Genomic DNA, 18,577 nt, shown 5'->3' on the forward strand with positions numbered 1-18,577 from the left:
GAAAACCAGCGCCGCAGCTCGTTGCGGCTTCGTGCTGAGGCGGAACCCTATTTGTCCACATGCTTTCTGATAATTTTATTTTTTTGTTAGATATATTTTTGTATACAATTGTAAGCAATTTTGTGGGCTAATATAAAATTTCATTTCAAATTTCATTTCCTACTAATAGCACTGCAGTAAATATAAAAATGAAGAAGTTTGAATACATAACATAATGTTTCGATATTCGAAAACGAAGCAACAATTGCGATATAAAAACCTCATCTGAGGGTACTGATATCGAACAATACAGTTCAGATAGAAAAAGATCCCCCATTCACGGCACAATAGAGATCAATTGGGTCGGCGTCCGAAGCCTACCAACTGTAATGCGCTTACAGATTTGCAATCCACTTGGACATAAAGGGATCGGATACCGCGCCGTATCAAACACTATTCATTACAGTGTCTTTCTAGCTTCGATTTGAAAAAAGTTCTTTTTTCCGGAGCTCGAGCAAAAATTAAACTTCTATATTATTATTAGTTAAGTTAAGTTAAGTTAAGCTTAATTTGTTATACTCCGCGAAAAGCTGGAGAATCGACCCCGTTTGGCCCTTAGGTAAATACACCCGTGCGTGCGGTGTTAGTCCACCAACCTGCTTCCTGGTCACTGTAGAGCGTGGTGGCGAGCACCTCCACCGGTGGGCCCGGCCCCAGCACGTTGTTGGCCCACACGCGGAACCAGTACGACGCGTTGGGCTCCAGGTGGTACACGTCGATTTGTCTCTGGAACAGTTGAGTTAAGAATTCAATTATCTTAAGATCAAAAAGCATATACCACTGGTCTGGTCTGGGAGGATTTAACCATCAGCCATAGCCACGGTAACAGCCAAACCTACTGACGCGGCAAGCGATTAAAGCTGTTAAAATCCATATAGGTTTTTTTATTCCATTAGAAGTCCACTACACTTTACTGCAATCTCACCTGCTGGAATGTGCTGATGCAGTTTAAGATTTTATCGAGCTAACCGGCTAAGAGTTTGGCACGTATTTTAAACCCAAACCCCTAATGGATTTCTTCGTGACATCGTATCGGAACGCTTAATCGCCTATATCGGTAGGGTGGTAACTAGCAATGGCCATAGCCTCCCACCGGACAAAACCCATGTCTATTTGTAACGTCAGACAAAAAGGGTGTCCAGCTCATCATATGCTGCAAATCATTCATTTCTGTCGCCATCCGGACGTGGGTCTATACCACGGTCAGCCCCGTTCGGACGTAACTTTAGTCGAAAAAGCCACACTCGTCCAAACGTCGACCTAAGCCGAGGTCCTTGCCCTAACTATAAGGACAACCTATCACGTCCTATGGCCCCACCAACCCTGGGCTTTCTTGAAGCCCTACTAGTTGTTTATCTTCGTCCTTATATCTTAATGTTCCTTCTTCCCTTTCTGGGGCGGACACTACTACTACATGAGGTCTCCCCATTTCCGCCACGGCTCCACCTCGCTCATTGTGCGGCTTTATCCTACTTAATCTCTTTCTGAAATTTCCCCTGTTCCCTCCTCTTCTTTCTCACCTTCACCGAACTATTCCTTCCATTTCCTCTTTCTTCCCTAACGTCTCCTATTCACCCCCATGTCTTGCCGCGCTCTCATCCCTCGGTGACGCTGTTGCAACCCTTAAGGCGATTATCAGCTACGATCCTTTCGAAGCAAGGTAGATATTTTATTGACCAAAAAAACCGACCTCGGAAGTAAACTGAAAATTAAACGATTTTTCGTATAAATAAAGCTTGAATATGTGTGGCACGACTAGCTTTCTGTCGCGACAAAATGTGCAACTACTTTACTGTACCTTGAATAAAAAAAAAAGTGGGTGTACATCTACCGCGTCATATTGAATTCATCTGCGTAACCCTTTTGAGTGTACAGGCATGATGTTATGTTTTTAATTGGGTATACAATGCACCTTTATTCGACAGCTGCAATCGCGGTTGATTTGCTGTAATATTTTGAAGAGTTCCGTTGTCTATCTCCAAAACTCTCCCGCAGATCAGATATGTGAAATGTGACCATTTCGGAATGAACCTCTTTGGAACAAAAAAATAATTTTGCAAAACGTTTAATTATATTACCGAGTTGGGGCTGATGTGGTTGGGGCTGATAGGCCTCCAGGGCTCCAGGGAGCCGTTGATGGGTGCGGCGGACCGGTACTGCGCCGTGAAGTCCATGATGTGGTGGCCGCCGTCGCCCGCCACGTTCCACAGGATGATGGCCAGGATGGTGGACGCGTGCACCGTCACGTTTATCAATGGAGGAGGTTCCGCTGTTGGCAATGAACCGTCGAATTACTAATCGTCATAAATATTATAAAAAATAGAAGTAGATGAAAAAATACTTTCATCAGCAACTTTCGCTGAGGTCACGTTATTTACTTAAACTGTCTCTGGTCTGTCTTCCTATCGGGCCCTATGGTGTTTCCAATCTAAGGATTGAACAGTTGGTAAACAATCATTATATCAACCCATTAGGTACCAACCCGCTACAGGGCACGATTTTCCTCCCACAATGATTTAGGCCCTTATACATCACGCACTAAAATATTATGGAAAACTCTCAGGCATCCAGGTTTCCTGAAGGTGTTTTCTCTCACCTTAATATTTAGAAACACTTCATTGCACACTTAAACCATAAACCATAACCACACATTAAACATTGGATAGAAGCAGAATAAATTAGGGATAGAGGCTTAGATGGATAAGGAGACACATTTGGCGAAATTTTCACTCAACAATTATTCATTGTATAGTCAACATCCCCTGAGGATGCTCCGGTTTCGGTGCGAAACGTGTAATCCGGTTATGCGTCCGCCTAATTAACACAAGTTAGTGATAATAGCCGTGGCCAAAAGCTTAACCTGCTCTCCGAGGCACGGCAGTTGACATCGCCAGTTTCCTAACTCAGACCTGGTACTGAAAATTAGCTAACGGAAAAATTACGATTAAGACTATTTTTTTTTTCTCTTTTAACTACCTTATTATTTTTGGTCTGGTCCGAGATTCGAATCCAGGACATGTTCTGGAGCTAAACGTGCCTGTTGCGGCGCGTCGGCGTTTTATGCCGAACCAACGCCAAGGGAACGTGTCCCACTGGGTGACGAGGCGCGAAATAAGGCAGGTATAAGAACCCTGCCTTATGTTCTGAGACAGAGTTGGAGCTCTGTCTCGTGCGCTGGTCGGCGCCCGTCTGCTACGCACTCCGGTCGTGAGTTCCACCGTGTTCCAGGTAGTCGTAGCCCGTGGTGGGGGTAGCGACACCGTTCTTGAGGTTTCAGGGTATTCTTCGCAATAAAAGACGAGATGTTTCTTGATTCAATGCTCCGGGACGACTGATTGGCGGTCGGCCAGAGTGGCCTATTTATATCCGATTCCCGGTCGAGAACTCGTCGTGAGCTATCGAGCGTCAATGTGTCCAACCGCCAATAAAACCTTTCGGGGTCTCTTTATTTAGTAACAATTCTTACACAATCTAATCTTATTACTAAATAATCATTCTTTCTAACATTTAAATAATATCTATCTTACCAAAATATCTTAAATGCTGATAGCTTATAATCATTATTTCTACTACTTTTACTGCTTATATTAATTATTCTAATTTAAGGTAAAGCTAGTCGCCGACAGTGCCAACGAGGTAGTCCGGTTATGCGTCCGCCTAATCAATAAGTCCGTCTGCTAAACACCCATATTTACACGTGACGTAACAAAAGAGGGTGTGGGGTGGTGCGCTCATCCCGTCCGGCCACTTACCTTGATTGCTACGTGTTTATACGTGCCCGTCGGTAATTGGTATGGATTGTGTCGCTTCATTGAAAAATATTTGTATGGCCGGCCAAATATTTGTATGAATACAATAGTTCTGCGATTTAACTTAAACGACTGTGCAAGTATTTTGTCCACTATAAGCTTTAGTGTGATATGTGTTACAGTAATTTTATAAAGTGGGTAAATAATAATTAGATATTTTATTAAATTTATTAGGATTTTTACAAATACGCTTATAATTATTATTTAATTAATAATAAGTTTCCAAGAAACAATTAAAATTATATTTGATTAACAACCAATGTTCATGACATCAAGTTGGTGGGTATTTTGATATAAATACAGGTGAATTTTCCATACACTCGAGTCCTGCATGGACTCGAACGATGCAAAGACGAGGTATCTTTCCATCGTTCGAGTCCATACCGGTGTCTTAGTCGGTTATCATATTATGTTTAAATGTTTTTTTTATATGATTATCATCGTCAACACAAGGCCACGGAATGAGAAGGGTAAACACTTCTATCCCTTCACGATAAAAAAATACATGAAAGGAAGTGAGAGAACTAGTCGTAAAATGTCTTAAAATTTTCATACACAAAATAATTGAAATGGCTCAGGCTCAGTACTCCGGGGATATAATTTTTGTCTCCTGCTGGAGTGGGAAATACCAGTTTCCTAACCCTGCACTGGTAGGCCTTAGAGATAGGGATCTTGACAGTATCACCAATTTCACGCCCCGAGCCCCGGGAATCCATTTCAGGTCTCGATCCTTAGTAGCCACTGGACCAACGTGGAGTTTTAACATCCATTTGTAATTGGTTTGGATTGTGTCGCTTTCCAACGTTCGCGTTATTGAAAGAACTAATTTACACTGCGTGGCGCGTTCAAATGTTTAAACGCCTGTCCAAATATTTGTATGATTTTCATAGCGGTACATTTTAATTGAAACGAAGTGATGACACGTGTTTCTGCTTTATCATCGCGGTACCAATTAATGGATGTCCACAGGTGGGCATATAACTTTTGTTCCAAGTTCGAAGGTCTTGTGCCGCTTGAGTCCTCCCTGGGACTCGTGACGTCACACGAGTACCAGGGAGGACGTGCTGGCAGTTTCTGTCCTTACCCCCCATTTTGCGAACTTCGGAAACGTCCCCTCGTAGTTGGGGGTCTACTAACACTGCGTTTTTTTCAAACCAAAGTAGTCTTGGACACCTTAATATGTCCACTTATGCCTTTGTTAGCCCCGTTTCAGTGGCGTGCATAGAGGGTATGTAAAGGGTATGCAGATTACATTAAATGAAGAAAGTCTCCAGGACGTAATAAATATACTACGACAGTAACACATCGCCATCTAGCCCCAAAGTAACCGTAACTTGCGTTTTGTGTACTAATAATAATATAATATAATAATAATAATTTTATAATAATAATAATTTTTTCATTGTGGCACAAACGCACAAAAAAGTACGAAAGTATTTATTTCTTGTAAACTTTTTACTAAAATTAATGAAATATCTAACAATGAAAGAAGATATTACATATTGGTCGATCCTAAAAAGCAAAATTACCCGTTTAAATCCAAATAAATGAGCAAAAAGTCTATTCATCTCGGAACCGGGGTAAATAAAGCCGTCTTATCGTCAACCCTTTGGCAATCATGGCGATTCACCCCCGGGGTAAGTTCCCGTCGCGTCGCTTGGCAAGCAAGATAAACGAGTTCATGACACGGGGTTTTATTTGATACATGTGGAGAGGTCGACATTAACTTGTTCACGCATGCTGCTGTCCCATAATTTTTTCAATACCGATGTAAAATAATAATAAAGCTGTTTATTTAACAAAAAAAAGTGTGTGCGTGTAACCTTTACTTTTTTTTTTTTTAAATAAATATGTAAATATATAACATAAATACTTATATCAATATATAACCTCCTTTATTTAAATGTGGTGATGATGAAGGAAATCAAAAAAATTGTTTCGCATTTATAATTTTAGTAAGGATTTACGTTATTTTCCTTCTAGGTCCCAGCAAGGCGGAGATTAAGTGCGCGGACAGCAAAGATCGCGATGTAGTGGATATTATTTATTGATGAAAGAGTAAAATGTTCCTGGGACTCCACCATTTCATTTAATATTCACTATTTAATTTTATATTCTATATAAAATTCATTATATATATTGTTAAATAAAATAATTGAGAGTAGAAAATTGAAGGTTAGATCAACACATGTCGATATAACCGTGTCCTTGAATATTTTAGAATGTCGCAATCGACAGAAAATTTATTTTAAACATATAATAAATAAATAAACAAGTATATTTAGAGATTTACAATAAACTTTGCAATTTAAAATATTTTTATTAAAAATTAAATTTTTATTGACTTTTCTATTCACAATTGATCCGTTTGAAAATATTGGAAATAAATAATCCTAATTGATAAGGATATTTGCCACTAGCTGGCGTATAAGTCAAGAAACGTGGAGTTTATGACAAATCCAATTTTTTTATTTTTACTTAGCGGAAACTACACACAAGTCTTCTGTCAGAAAAAAATCTGAGTTGCTCCCTATTCGCGCCTAAAGAAGTTTCAGTTCAACAAAACTTGTGAACATTTTTTATATGGGTATAATCCAAACCAAACAGATCTTCGGCAATGTACCCTCTACGCACGTTTCACTCCTCAAGAGATGTTGACTTTACAATGAATAATTGTTAGAGTAATTGTCAGAGTATAAGGATTGAAGATATTATAAATTACACCATTCAGATTCTCCTGCTTTTCGCAAATTAAGCTTAATTTTCATAATATAAATAGCAAAAGTAACGCCTGCTTCTATCCAATACAGGCTACAGACCATGTTAGTTGTTATATGGCGGTAGGCCAAGACTGTAACAAGAGGTGAGGCCAGTGGTATTAAGACGTCAGTCAGTCAAGTATGACAAAAAGCCATTAAATTGTAAAAAAATTTAACCTAGAGAAGAAGAGGATACTCAATCACACATAAGCTAACGCTAACGAATTAAGACTTTGGCTTTGTTTCGTAATACAGTTGCCGTTTATTTTCTTTCCACAAGTTATCCATTGACTGCGATCATACCTGGTGTTAAGTGATGATACAGTCTAAGATGGTACGCGGTTAAATTCCAATATGGTTCGTGCCGGGAATGGAACTCGGGACCTCCAGCTTAAAACCATAGCGCTCACCGATGCGCCAGGACGGTCGTCATCATATCATCTAACTGGCACGATGTTTATTGGTTAAATATAACTGCACTACTCTCTGACAGGTTAGCTCGCTACCATCAAGAGTAATACTTCTTTGGCATATGGAAAAAAATAACTAAAATGCAATAGTGATTAACGATAAATATTAAAATTAATCAAAAAGATTTTATTTAAATAAAAAGGTTTTATTCACGTAATAATATTTATTTAATCACACTGTATGTACTGTTACGAACCTAGAACTAACTTTACGATGTAGAATTCAGGTGTCAGTGTGCGCGCATATCGTAAAAATTCACTCTCATCATTTTTCTCCATCGCGCCAAAAGAAGCATAACTTCAAAAAAACGAAAAATCGCTTAGCGTCACGTCTTTGTCGGTAGGACGGAACCCACCTGACCAGTGTAGACAATAATTTGAAATTATAAATTCCCAAAATCCGAGATCCGAGAATGAGATCGAACCCGGGGCCTTAAATTATAATACCACAGCGCTAACCACTTCACCGTGGCGGTCGTCATCATGGTTAAAAATTAGCATTGAAGTCTAAAACACAGTAAATGAAGTCTTCTCTTTTGTTTTAACTCTTAAGTATGTTGATAAACTTGAGGCGCTAGAATGGGCTCTCGAATACTCTCTGTTTGTCTCTTTGTCTTAAACAGTTTTTGGCAGACGCCTCTGGTTTTCAAGTTTTAATGCTTCTACATATTTTCGGACTTACAATTTACTTTATGTAACAATGAATGAAAGAATACACTTTTATTATACACCACATATACATATAGGCAACCAAGGGCGTTAAACACAGCTCAAGAAGAGAATTAAGTGGTGCATATAAATAAACATATTTATTTGCATATATACCTATATATACATATATAATATATAAATATAATAAACATATCATAAAATACACTATTATATGTTTTGACTGTATATAAATAAACATATATCGGTGCATATAAAAAACATATATATTTGCGTATATACCTAAATATACATATGTAATATATACATATAATAAAGATATCATAAAATAAACTATTAGTTAAAAAAACTTTGGGATGCTAAACTTATAACATCGGGGTTTAAAATGGACTGTAATAAAGTTTATTAAGCTATTTATTTTATATTATTTGAGACAGGTAAGAAAAAATGCGCTGATGATAAACTGAGATGGCATAAGAGTACGGCTTCCGTAGAAGCCGTATTTTAAACAATTAACCCATCCATATTGAAGTTATACTTCTTTAGCGGCGTTAGGAAAAAATCATGGGCTTGAAATACGATGTGATACGATGTAATAAAATGCTCGCGTACATGGTAACACGATTACAGGATGAAGGTGGTAAGGGAATACATCGCCCGGCGGCTCACTTTCTACCAAAAAACCACCCTGAAGTATTAAGTTTGACAGTGTTCACACGAAATTTTCATAGTCTGCGGGCTTATTCCGGTGATTTAATTGATTCAATTGTACAAAAATCTCAAATTTTAATGTTCAGTGTATATTTGTGGTTTGAGAATAAGATAACTAGATAATGCGTTATAATGTACTAAATACCTTTTTTCTATTGTTAGTGTCGTTTTATCTATAAAGGCGTAAAATATTTTTTTTGAAAAGATTTGCATCTTGTTACGCCAAAGAAGTATAACTTCTAACGCGTGTAAATAAGTTCACACACCTTTTTTTTCATTCTTCAACAAATTTGCAATAAGTTTTTTACAAATCCCGTAGGAACCCTTTGTTCTCCTGGAATAAAGAGTAGCTTAAGTTACTCTACGTCCTTTCAGCTCACTCTATGCCATAAACCATGTTGATTGGTTTCTCATAAGGGAGGAAACAAATAAATATTACGCATATATAATTTTTATTATGGCCTATAAATACCTAACTTAAAAAGAGTTTAAAACGCAGTGCATTATAAAATCAATTCATAGTAAATAATTTTGTCATTTAGCTACATTGTAATCCCAGCGTGACACTGGGGACGATCTAGTCAATTGCCTCCGTCATTATACCCAGTAGGCGCACCCTGATTCTTTATAACGTGGTATTTATTAAATGAAACTATGTATAATGAAAAGTTAATATACTTTGGACTATCATTCTTTTTTCTTTAATACATTTCTTTTATACAACGTGTACCCGAATAACGAAAAAATATTGAAGGATGCATAAGTATATTTCATAAGGAATCAACCTGTAAAAATATTAAATCAAAATATATTTATTTTTCATTTAATAAGCATATTTATTTTTCCGTACGAACGAATTCAAATCATTCTCAGTGTTTATTACTTATGACAACCGTATTGAAGTTAAAAGACCGACACACGCATAGTACCTTCGCTACGCGGCGCGTACCTAATAAAGTGACAGGAGTCACATAATTTTAATTTAAAATGTGATGTTAGGGATGTATCCGATTTCTTCCAGTAAAAACTATGGCAGTGGTTTACTCAAAAACTATTATTTAAAGAATATTTTTCGGTGTCTGAGTGTTTATTTATAGAAATATTCATCAGTCATCTTAGTACCCATAACACAAGCTACGCTTACTTTGGGGCTAGATGGGGATGTGTGTCGGAGTGTATTTATTTTTTATTATTATAATGGCCAAAGAACTATATATAAAACAAATAAAATATAAAATGGTAATTGTAACTTGGGTTTTGCTTTTTCCTTCTACATTGGAGACAATGTCATCACATAGGCGCCTCTTATGTTTGTTTGTACCGAACAGGTTATCATTATAAATAAATATACTACGACAATACACACATCGCCATCTAGCCCCAAGTAGCTTGTGTTATGAGTACTAAGATAGCTGATGAATATTTTTTTATGAATATAATACACATAAATACTTATAATATACAGATAAACACCCAGACACTGAAAAACATTCATGTACATCACGTAAGCATTTTGCAGTTGTGGGAATCGAACCCACGATCTTGGACTCAGAAAGCAGGGTTGCTGCCCATTGCGCCACTCGGCCGTCAATATCATTTATAGGAGTGTTGTGATTTTCAGTGAGTCATGGCCACCCCACTTGCCGTATTGTACGCGAAGACGAGCAGGCGAGCGCCGCGAAGGCCGCATAATGACTGTCATTACTGCGGACCGCTCGCTGCACTCGCATCTAGGTCTCTGCCGCTAGATACTAATGGTACATTACGAAATATTGCGCTGGCTAAGCAAAAAAATACTAATACCATATAATAGTGTCCCCGGATGGCAAAATTCACTGATCGTTAGAAAGACTAATAGTTAGAGCTTCGGCCTCCATTTCGGGGTGACCGAGTTCGATTCCCGGCATGCATGATGCACCTCTACCTTTTTCGTTGTTATTAACCTTCTGTGACGTGAATTGACGTGTCTGTATTAGTGTTGCCCAAATTCAGTCTTGGTCTTGCAGTCTTGGTCTTGTTCTTGCGTTTTTGCAAGACCAAGACCAAGAACAAGACCGCGTATTTTTAGCAAGACCAAGACCAAGACTGACCGTGCAAGACTTGAGCAAGAACAAGACATAGCCTGCAAGACTCTTGCGTCTTGCAGCTAGGACTTAGCGCTATTTCACGGAGTAGTTAGGTGTAACAGTTCGGTGTATAGGTAGGTAGGTACGCTTAGGAATTCTATGAGACGCAAAAAACTATATCAAAGAATATGAAAAACTGGACCTATGCGCATTACGACTAATACCATAAACATAGCGAATAAAAAAATATCTATTAAAATCAAACTGAGTGCATGCATAGTTATGTTTTAACCATCGGCACTTTGATAATGCGGCATCAAAGGTTTTGTACTTACTTCTCAAAGAAATTTGCCGCTTTTCGGAAGTACATGGTTATGATACACGCGCCGGCGGCTTCTTTTGAAATCTAAAACAATCGTTGCCGCCGCGCCGAAATCATAACATTTGACACTATTCATGCAAAATAATTTCGAATTTTAAGAGTACCTACAGGTGTTCCAAAGAATAAATAAGTTTCAGATTGGTGATTTTAGATTGGTGGAGGACGCATGAGACAGAGTATCCGATTTTATCGAAAATGGCCCGTGATTTTCTCTCAATACCTGCAACTTCAGTACCTGCTGAGAGGTTATTTTCTAAAGCATCATTAGTAATTAGAAAACATAGAAATAGGTTAAGTGATGAGTCAGCCAGATGGTTACTTTGTATTAATTCTTGGTCAAAAGAATTGATATAAAGTATCATAACCTAATGATAAAGCTGTTGATTTGTGTTGTATTTTATTTTTTATTCAAATAAATGATAAATCGTAAAACTCTTTTATTAAATTTCTTATAAGTTGAGGGTTCAATCTCTTTCTAGACAGATAAGTATTGTTCTTTAAAATACAGTCAAGTTATTGTAATTAATTTGTTTTTTTACATGTTTTAGCAAATGTAAGCTTATAAATCATAAATGTTTATTAAGAAACAGTTACTTCCATGGAAAACGACGGTCAGTTGATTTTTCGAATTTCTTATCAAATCTTCAGTTATTTATTAATCTGCTTGATCTTTACTATGGCTATGTTAATTCAAGCTCACAATGTTCCAATTCTAATACGTTTTTCTAAGATTTAAAGTAAACTTTAATAAATAGTAATAGACTAATAGGTAATTGCAAGACTTGCAAGACTCTTGCTGCAAGACCAAGACCAAGACCAAGACTGGGAGCGCAAGACCAAGACCAAGACCAAGACCAGGTGTATTGGCGCAAGACCAAGACCAAGACTGGCTAAGTCACGTCTTGTTCTTGCATTTGGGCAACACTAGTCTGTATCTGCGTATCTATTGGTGGCATTGTGTTTCCCGAACGGATGGACCAATTTTGATTTTGTTTGACAGGTCAATTGGAGTGTGAATTAGGTGTGATAAAAATCGGGCCGATGATCCGCCGCGACAAAATACCATATTTTTATCACACTCTCTCTATATTGGTATCAAATAAAAGAGCTTGACTAGTAGAATAATATACACGGTATTGAATATTTGGGGATTTCTAAATTTTAAATGTATATATATTTTATATTCCTCATAGTAGGTAATATTATAAAGCGGAAACATTTTTTGTTTGTTTGTTTTAAATTTTAGCGTTTACAATTAAAATATCAACTTTCATTACCAAATTGCATCCTGATAGACACAATCATTGGATAATTTTTTCCCCGAGGCATAACATCATATCAACCCATTACCGGCCTACTACTGGGGACTGGTCTCCTCCTACAATGAGAGGGGATTAAGGCCGTAGTCCACCACGCTGGCCCAGTGCGGATTGGTGGACTTGACGTACCTTTGAGAACATTATAGAGAACTTCTCAGCAATGCAGATTTTTTTAATTGCTTAAACCGCACATAACTGAGAAAAGTAACGAGGTTTCATTTGAACTTACGCCCCCGAAAGTGAAGTCGAAGGACTGGACCCACTTGGCTATCCCCGCAATGTGACATTACAGAGACATTACATAAGTAGCGAAATGCGAAGTTTTGTGAGCACATAAAATCTGAAAAAAATGTTTGTCTGTGGATCCTTCCTTCACTGCCTAATTAACCAATCAACTTGATTTTTGTCAAAGAGTTAGTTGAAAAGGACGGATAAGTAACGTAGGAAATTTGGGAATTTATAATTTCTAAATTTTCGATGGTCTGGTCTGGACGGAGGTTTTGGCCGTGGCGGTGCGATGTCGCACCGATTAGGAGTATGACTACCATACTCCCTAACAGGTTAGCCCGTTACCATCTTAAACTGCATCATGACTTACCACCCGCTGAGATTGCAGTCAAGGGCCAACTTGTAGAGAAATATTAAAAAAAATAATCTTATCCCTGGAAAAAAAACGGTTCTCTGTAAAACACAATAAACACGGGCGAAGGAAGCGGGCAACATCTAGTAGTATAAAAAGCATTTAAAAGGGTTAATTTTTTATCGTGGACTACCCTAAAGTAATGATTTGCTTCTATCCAATAAAAGAAACCCCCGATCAGGTCCCATAGGGGCGGATGCGAAACGTCTCTCCTAACTAGTGTCAGATCAGAACTGAACTAATTGACGATGCATTGTTTCGTGTGTGAATTGATTTTACGTGACGAACGGGCTTATGTAACGACAGATGTTCGCGAGTGGAAAACTATGTGTAACAATTTTATCTACGGGTAATTGACGGGTAAGTAAATGCATAGTGTTCTTACGATGCCGGTGAAGATTGATCTACATACGAGTATGATCGGATTACTTAAATTCTTATTTACATTATTATTTTTAATAGTTTTTAGTTTAATACTTACTTTAATAATGCTGTGTAAACCTATAATTGATCATTATAATGGCATTAGACAGAATTTGTAATTCTAACACATAATTTAATTTTTTTATGAATGTACATAGTTACAATTTATTGCTTGTGTCTTATGAATAAATAAAGAAATAATCTATATATATAAAAGAGGATGTTTGTCATTATGAAAATTGGTATGCTTATGTATTTTTTCACGGAGAAGGTTTATATGCTATGCCCATTGATGTAACTCCCCACCAGGCGGCGCTGTCAAGTATCGACTTCCGCCCCGATCAACCGATTGTCATAAAAATTGGTATGACCATGTATTTTTCCACGGAGAAAACGAACATGCTATGTCCATTGATGTAACTCCCCACCAGGCGGCGCTGTCAAGTATCGACTTCCGCCCCGTTCAACCGATTGTCATAAAAATTGGTATGACCATGTATTTTTCCACGGAGAAAACGAACATGCTATGTCCATTGATGTAACTCCCCACCAGGCGGCGCTGTCAAGTATCGACTTCCGCCCCGTTCAACCGATTGTCATAAAAATTGGTATGACCATGTATTTTTCCTCGGAGAAAACGAACATGCTATGTCCATTGATGTAACTCCCCACCAGGCGGCGCTGTCAAGTATCGACTTCCGCCCCGTTCAACCGATTGTCATAAAAATTGGTATGACCATGTATTTTTCCACGGAGAATGTAAATATGATGTCCATGTTATTAAATATCACCATCATATTCGTAAGTAATAATTTCGATAAACAATACAAATTTAAGTAAGATTAATTATAAGTTACAGTGTAAATAGTTTTATAAAGTAATAATGACATAATAGGTTTTGAGTAAACAACTTCACACTTCTATTAAATATAGAGTATGAAACTGAAATAGATTTTTTTTTATCAATATAACCTGTTTTTGTCTTTATTATTTATAAATAAAAATAACATAAATTAAGCTGTCATTTCAAGCTGAGAAATTATTTTAATCGATTTTTAATTAAATATAGCTACAATTTTAATCTACATTTAATCATTTATTATTCACATTTCTTATTTACAATTATCGTTTTATTTTAATTCATTTTTTTTTAAATATAAATTTAATTTTATCTTATATTTTTAGAAAGAAGTTTATTTTATGAAAAATCCCTAATTTTTTTGTTTTAATTAAATTTATCTTTTAAAACATTAATTACATCTAAACGCGAGTGATAATATCATTAATAATTACCATGTCCAAGCTATTGGTTGTACAGGATATTGCAATAGTTGTCTCTGTTTCGTCAACGTAATCTTAGAAAATAATTTTTTTTATTTCAAACGCACTTCATCGATTAAAAAACTAAAAGTTATCATTTTTGCTTTAGTACTCACCGATTACTTGATTGGTAATTGTATATGACCAATTATTTTCACCAAACGCATTATCAGCATAACTGCACAAATTTTCGAAAGTATACCTAACCTACCCTTTTTGCGTAAAATATTTATTGAGCAGCTGATAACTTGTATATTATCAAAATATATAAAAGGTCACTGACTGACTGACTGATTGACTGATCTATCAACACACAGCTCGAACCACTTGACGGATTGGGCTGAAATTTTGCACACAGATAGTTATTACAACGTAGGCGTCCGCTAGGAAAGGATTTTTTTAAATTCCATCAGGGTTAAATATGGGATGAAAGTTTGTAAAAAATTCTTCATTTATCAATTTATTTTTCAAGCTACATCAATTAAACTTTGATTTTAGGTTTTCGATTTATAATAAAGAAATACGTATTTCATAGGGGATCAAAATTTATATGAAAGTTTCTGATTTTCTAAGTAATTTCCGTTCATATTTTTCTATAAGCAGCAAGACCTTTTTTTAACCCTTTGTAGTAACAAATCAAAAATAAAACTTAACGTGAGCGAAGCCGCGGGCAAAAGCTAGTATTAAATAAAGTAGTAAGTAGTTGTTACAAATACATCGTTCGAATGCCGTCTTACACTTGGTACATAATGTAAGATTTAATAGAAGTAATAATTTACTCACTTCTGACTGTGAGATTGACCCTGTCGATGTACGCTGTCTCGTTCTCCACGCTACACTCGTACAGGCCTTCGTCGTCAACTGCCACGCGGGTCAGTTCTATGCTGCCATCTTGCTGTAACAAGTACACCATGTTATTTTCCAGTGATATAATGGAGTCGCAAATGACGAGACGGCGCAGTGGCGAGCGGACTGCTGACTTATAAATGGTTATCCTGGACTTACTTCCCTAGCCAATTATCGATAAAAAAAAAATAGATATTCTAAAAAAAAATAGCTGAGGGAAATACATTTCAGTGACATTGTTAAAGCAATTAAAAAATCACTTGCTTCAACGTTGAAGGAAAACATCGTGAGGAAACCTGCATGCCACTGTGTTCTCCATAATGTTCTTTAAGGTGTGTGAATGTAACCACAAACGACTGGGCCAAGTTGGTGGACTAAAACATCTGGAACCCCACTAATCTGTTTCCCTTGGTTTTTCTAATCCTAAGGTTGCCTGAAAGAGATCGCTGCTAAGCGATCTCTTTCAGGCAAGAGGCAAGGCCCTCCTTTGTATCCTACTTTTTAAGTTCTTCTTGTTGTGTCCATTGTTTTTTTTTTAGATTTGTGGTGTACAAATAAAGTGTATAAATCTATATATATATAAAAGAAGGTTGTGTTAGTTACACCATTTATAACTCAAGAACGGCTGGACAATTTTTTTATGATATTTGATTTGTTGGATTTCTCTTGTAAATAAGTACTAAAATATAACATTCATCATAAAAAAAAAAAAATGATCCGCGGTACGAAGTTCACCGGGACAGCTAGTATAAAATAAATAAATAAACCCCTTCTTATTGTGGGAGGACACCCGTGCCCTGTAGTGGTTTATATAATGACTAGCTGTTGCCCGCGACTTCGTCTGCGTTTGTATTTTGAATTGGCATTAAATTTAGTTTTAGTTCAATAAAAAATTTAAGTATTCAGTATCGCTAAGCCTTAAATGAGGGGTTTGCTGCTGTCCGCTGAGGAGTTCTGTCCTCTATCTCCAAACAAAGTTTGGGCACACTCATCCCTTCTCTCAAAAGAACCGAGCTTAATGTCGGGATAAAAAGTATCCTAAATTACTTCTAACACTTTCAAGAATGTGTGTACAAAGTTTTATGAGGATAGTTTTTGCGTGAAAGCGTAACAAACAAACTTACATTGACATTTATAATATTAGAAGGGATGTTAATGACATTGTTTTAGGAGGACAGGGAGCCTCTTTCCTCTTATTTTCAAATTGACCGTCGTTTTTTTAAGAATATCACGCTACTAGCCTGTGAGGCTTATAAACCGCTTCCTAGTTTCTTATTCTTACACAGGAGTACTATTATCAAATCTAAGAAAAAGAGTTATACCCTGTGCTAGCCTCTTAATATTTTGGTGTAGTTCCAGCGCCCTGCGGCCCATATTGATCGCCGTTCAAGGCGACGGCACCGCAAGGCCGGTACGTACCTATACGTGCACCTAATTCAATGTATTAGACTAAATCAATCCATACGAATAATGAAAAATATTTTAGATTAAATGAGTTCGAATCCCACCTCTAACTTTTCCAAGTCATGTGCGTTTTAATCAATTAAAATATCACTTGCTTCAACGGTGAGGGAAAACATCGTGAGGAAACCTGCATACCTGATAGTTCTCCATAATGTTCTCAATGTTACTCTGATGTTCTCAATGTTCTCAATGTTACTATACAATTGATGAATTTTTTAATGACAAGGTTGCTTGGAAGCATCCGGCTCCGCTTTCAGCTCTCACAAGATAGAAAAATGAATGTTAAAATGCAAAATGTAAATTGTTGATGTTGGAAAAGAGCAACTACTGAGTTTCTTGCCGGCTTCTTCTCGGTAGAATCTGCCTTCCGAACCGGTGGTAGAATCACTACAAACAGACAGACTTGACGTTTCAAAAGTGCTTATATTAAGCCTACTTGAAATAAATGAATTTTGAATTTTTTTTGAATTTTTTTGAATTTTGAAATGGTTTGTGGAGTCCACCAATCTGCAGTGGACTGGTGGTGTACAACAGCCTTAACCCCTTCTCATTGTGGAACACGCGTGCCCTATAGTGGGCCCGTAATAGGTCGATGTGATGATGTGGCAAGGATCATAGACAAGTTAGGTTATGTGGGTAAATGAAAAAAAAAATGAAAAGTTTATTTGAAAATCAACATTATAACTTATTTGTTACATACATTACGTAAAAATATTGCTTGCTTAGGAATCTTCTTTGATTAGGCGTTGCTTACTTGGGCAGTTACGAGATATAAATGGCCTACCCTTAAGTTTTTATAACTCGTACTGTGGACTTTCTCTACTAACATCATCTGCATACCCTGTATGCACGCCACTGGGCAGTGCTATGGTCGTCGTTAGTGAAAACGGGCATAAGTACTTTATCTAAAGGCTAAAAATATTAAAATTAAGGGTATCCAAATTTCTGGTGGGAATCTTCGGCAGTGGCTAGCTACCAACAAAGACGTGCCGCGAAGCGATGTAGCGGAATTTTTAGTGGAATAAAATAAATAGCGCACCTCCAATTCACTTTTATCTTGCCGTATTTGTTGTGCTATTTTGCGAACTGCGGTATTGTGTTGCGGGGCGTACTACAAAGCATGACAAAAGAACCGATGGCTAATAGATTTTGGCGGGGTGAATAGCGTGAAATAAGTCGTAGTATAACATCGGTTAATTTTTTGGGCACGCCCCTCTTACTTTACAGTTATGTATTTTTTAAGAAATGGAATTAAAGCATTGAGAGAGGAAACCTGCACGGCTTAGAGTTTTGGATGGCTTGTGAAGCCTTCCAATCCGCACTTCGCCAGCTTGGTGGACTGCTAACAACCCTTCTTATCCTGCGAGTATACCCGTGACTTTTAGTAGGCGAGTAATAGGTAATTATCATGAAGCTAATGAAATCAGATTTATCAGAAACTAGCAAGTTGACACAAAAAATAAAGGTTTATTTTCAGCGGCGCGTCGAGTGCCCGTAAGCCCTCTCATCGGAAGTGGCCTCGAGGCTTTTGTCCTGTTGCGTTCCGAATAGTGTCTCTCGCGTCATTGGGCAAATAGAGGCATCCCACTTCTGACACCTATGACGTATGGAATATATGGAGGCGGCGATAACCCAGTGGGTAGGACTTCGACTTCTTCTA

The 18,577-nt window shown here is 37.3% G+C and overlaps 1 protein-coding gene across 1 annotated transcript in view; it reads right to left on the minus strand.

Annotated features, from left to right (window-relative positions):
- The window catches only part of LOC120628983, a 67,416-nt gene that overhangs the window by 7,006 nt on the left and 41,833 nt on the right, over window positions 1-18,577 (minus strand). Inside the window, exons 3-5 of the mRNA XM_039897692.1 lie at window positions 15,391-15,502; window positions 2,118-2,308; window positions 636-765 (exon numbers count right to left, since the gene is read on the minus strand). Coding sequence (XP_039753626.1) covers window positions 636-765; window positions 2,118-2,308; window positions 15,391-15,502 — 433 coding nt within the window. The remainder of the gene's footprint in view (window positions 1-635; window positions 766-2,117; window positions 2,309-15,390; window positions 15,503-18,577) is intronic.

Source organism: Pararge aegeria, chromosome 13 (genome assembly GCF_905163445.1).
Source record: "Pararge aegeria chromosome 13, ilParAegt1.1, whole genome shotgun sequence".
Lineage (NCBI taxonomy): Eukaryota > Metazoa > Arthropoda > Insecta > Lepidoptera > Nymphalidae > Pararge > Pararge aegeria.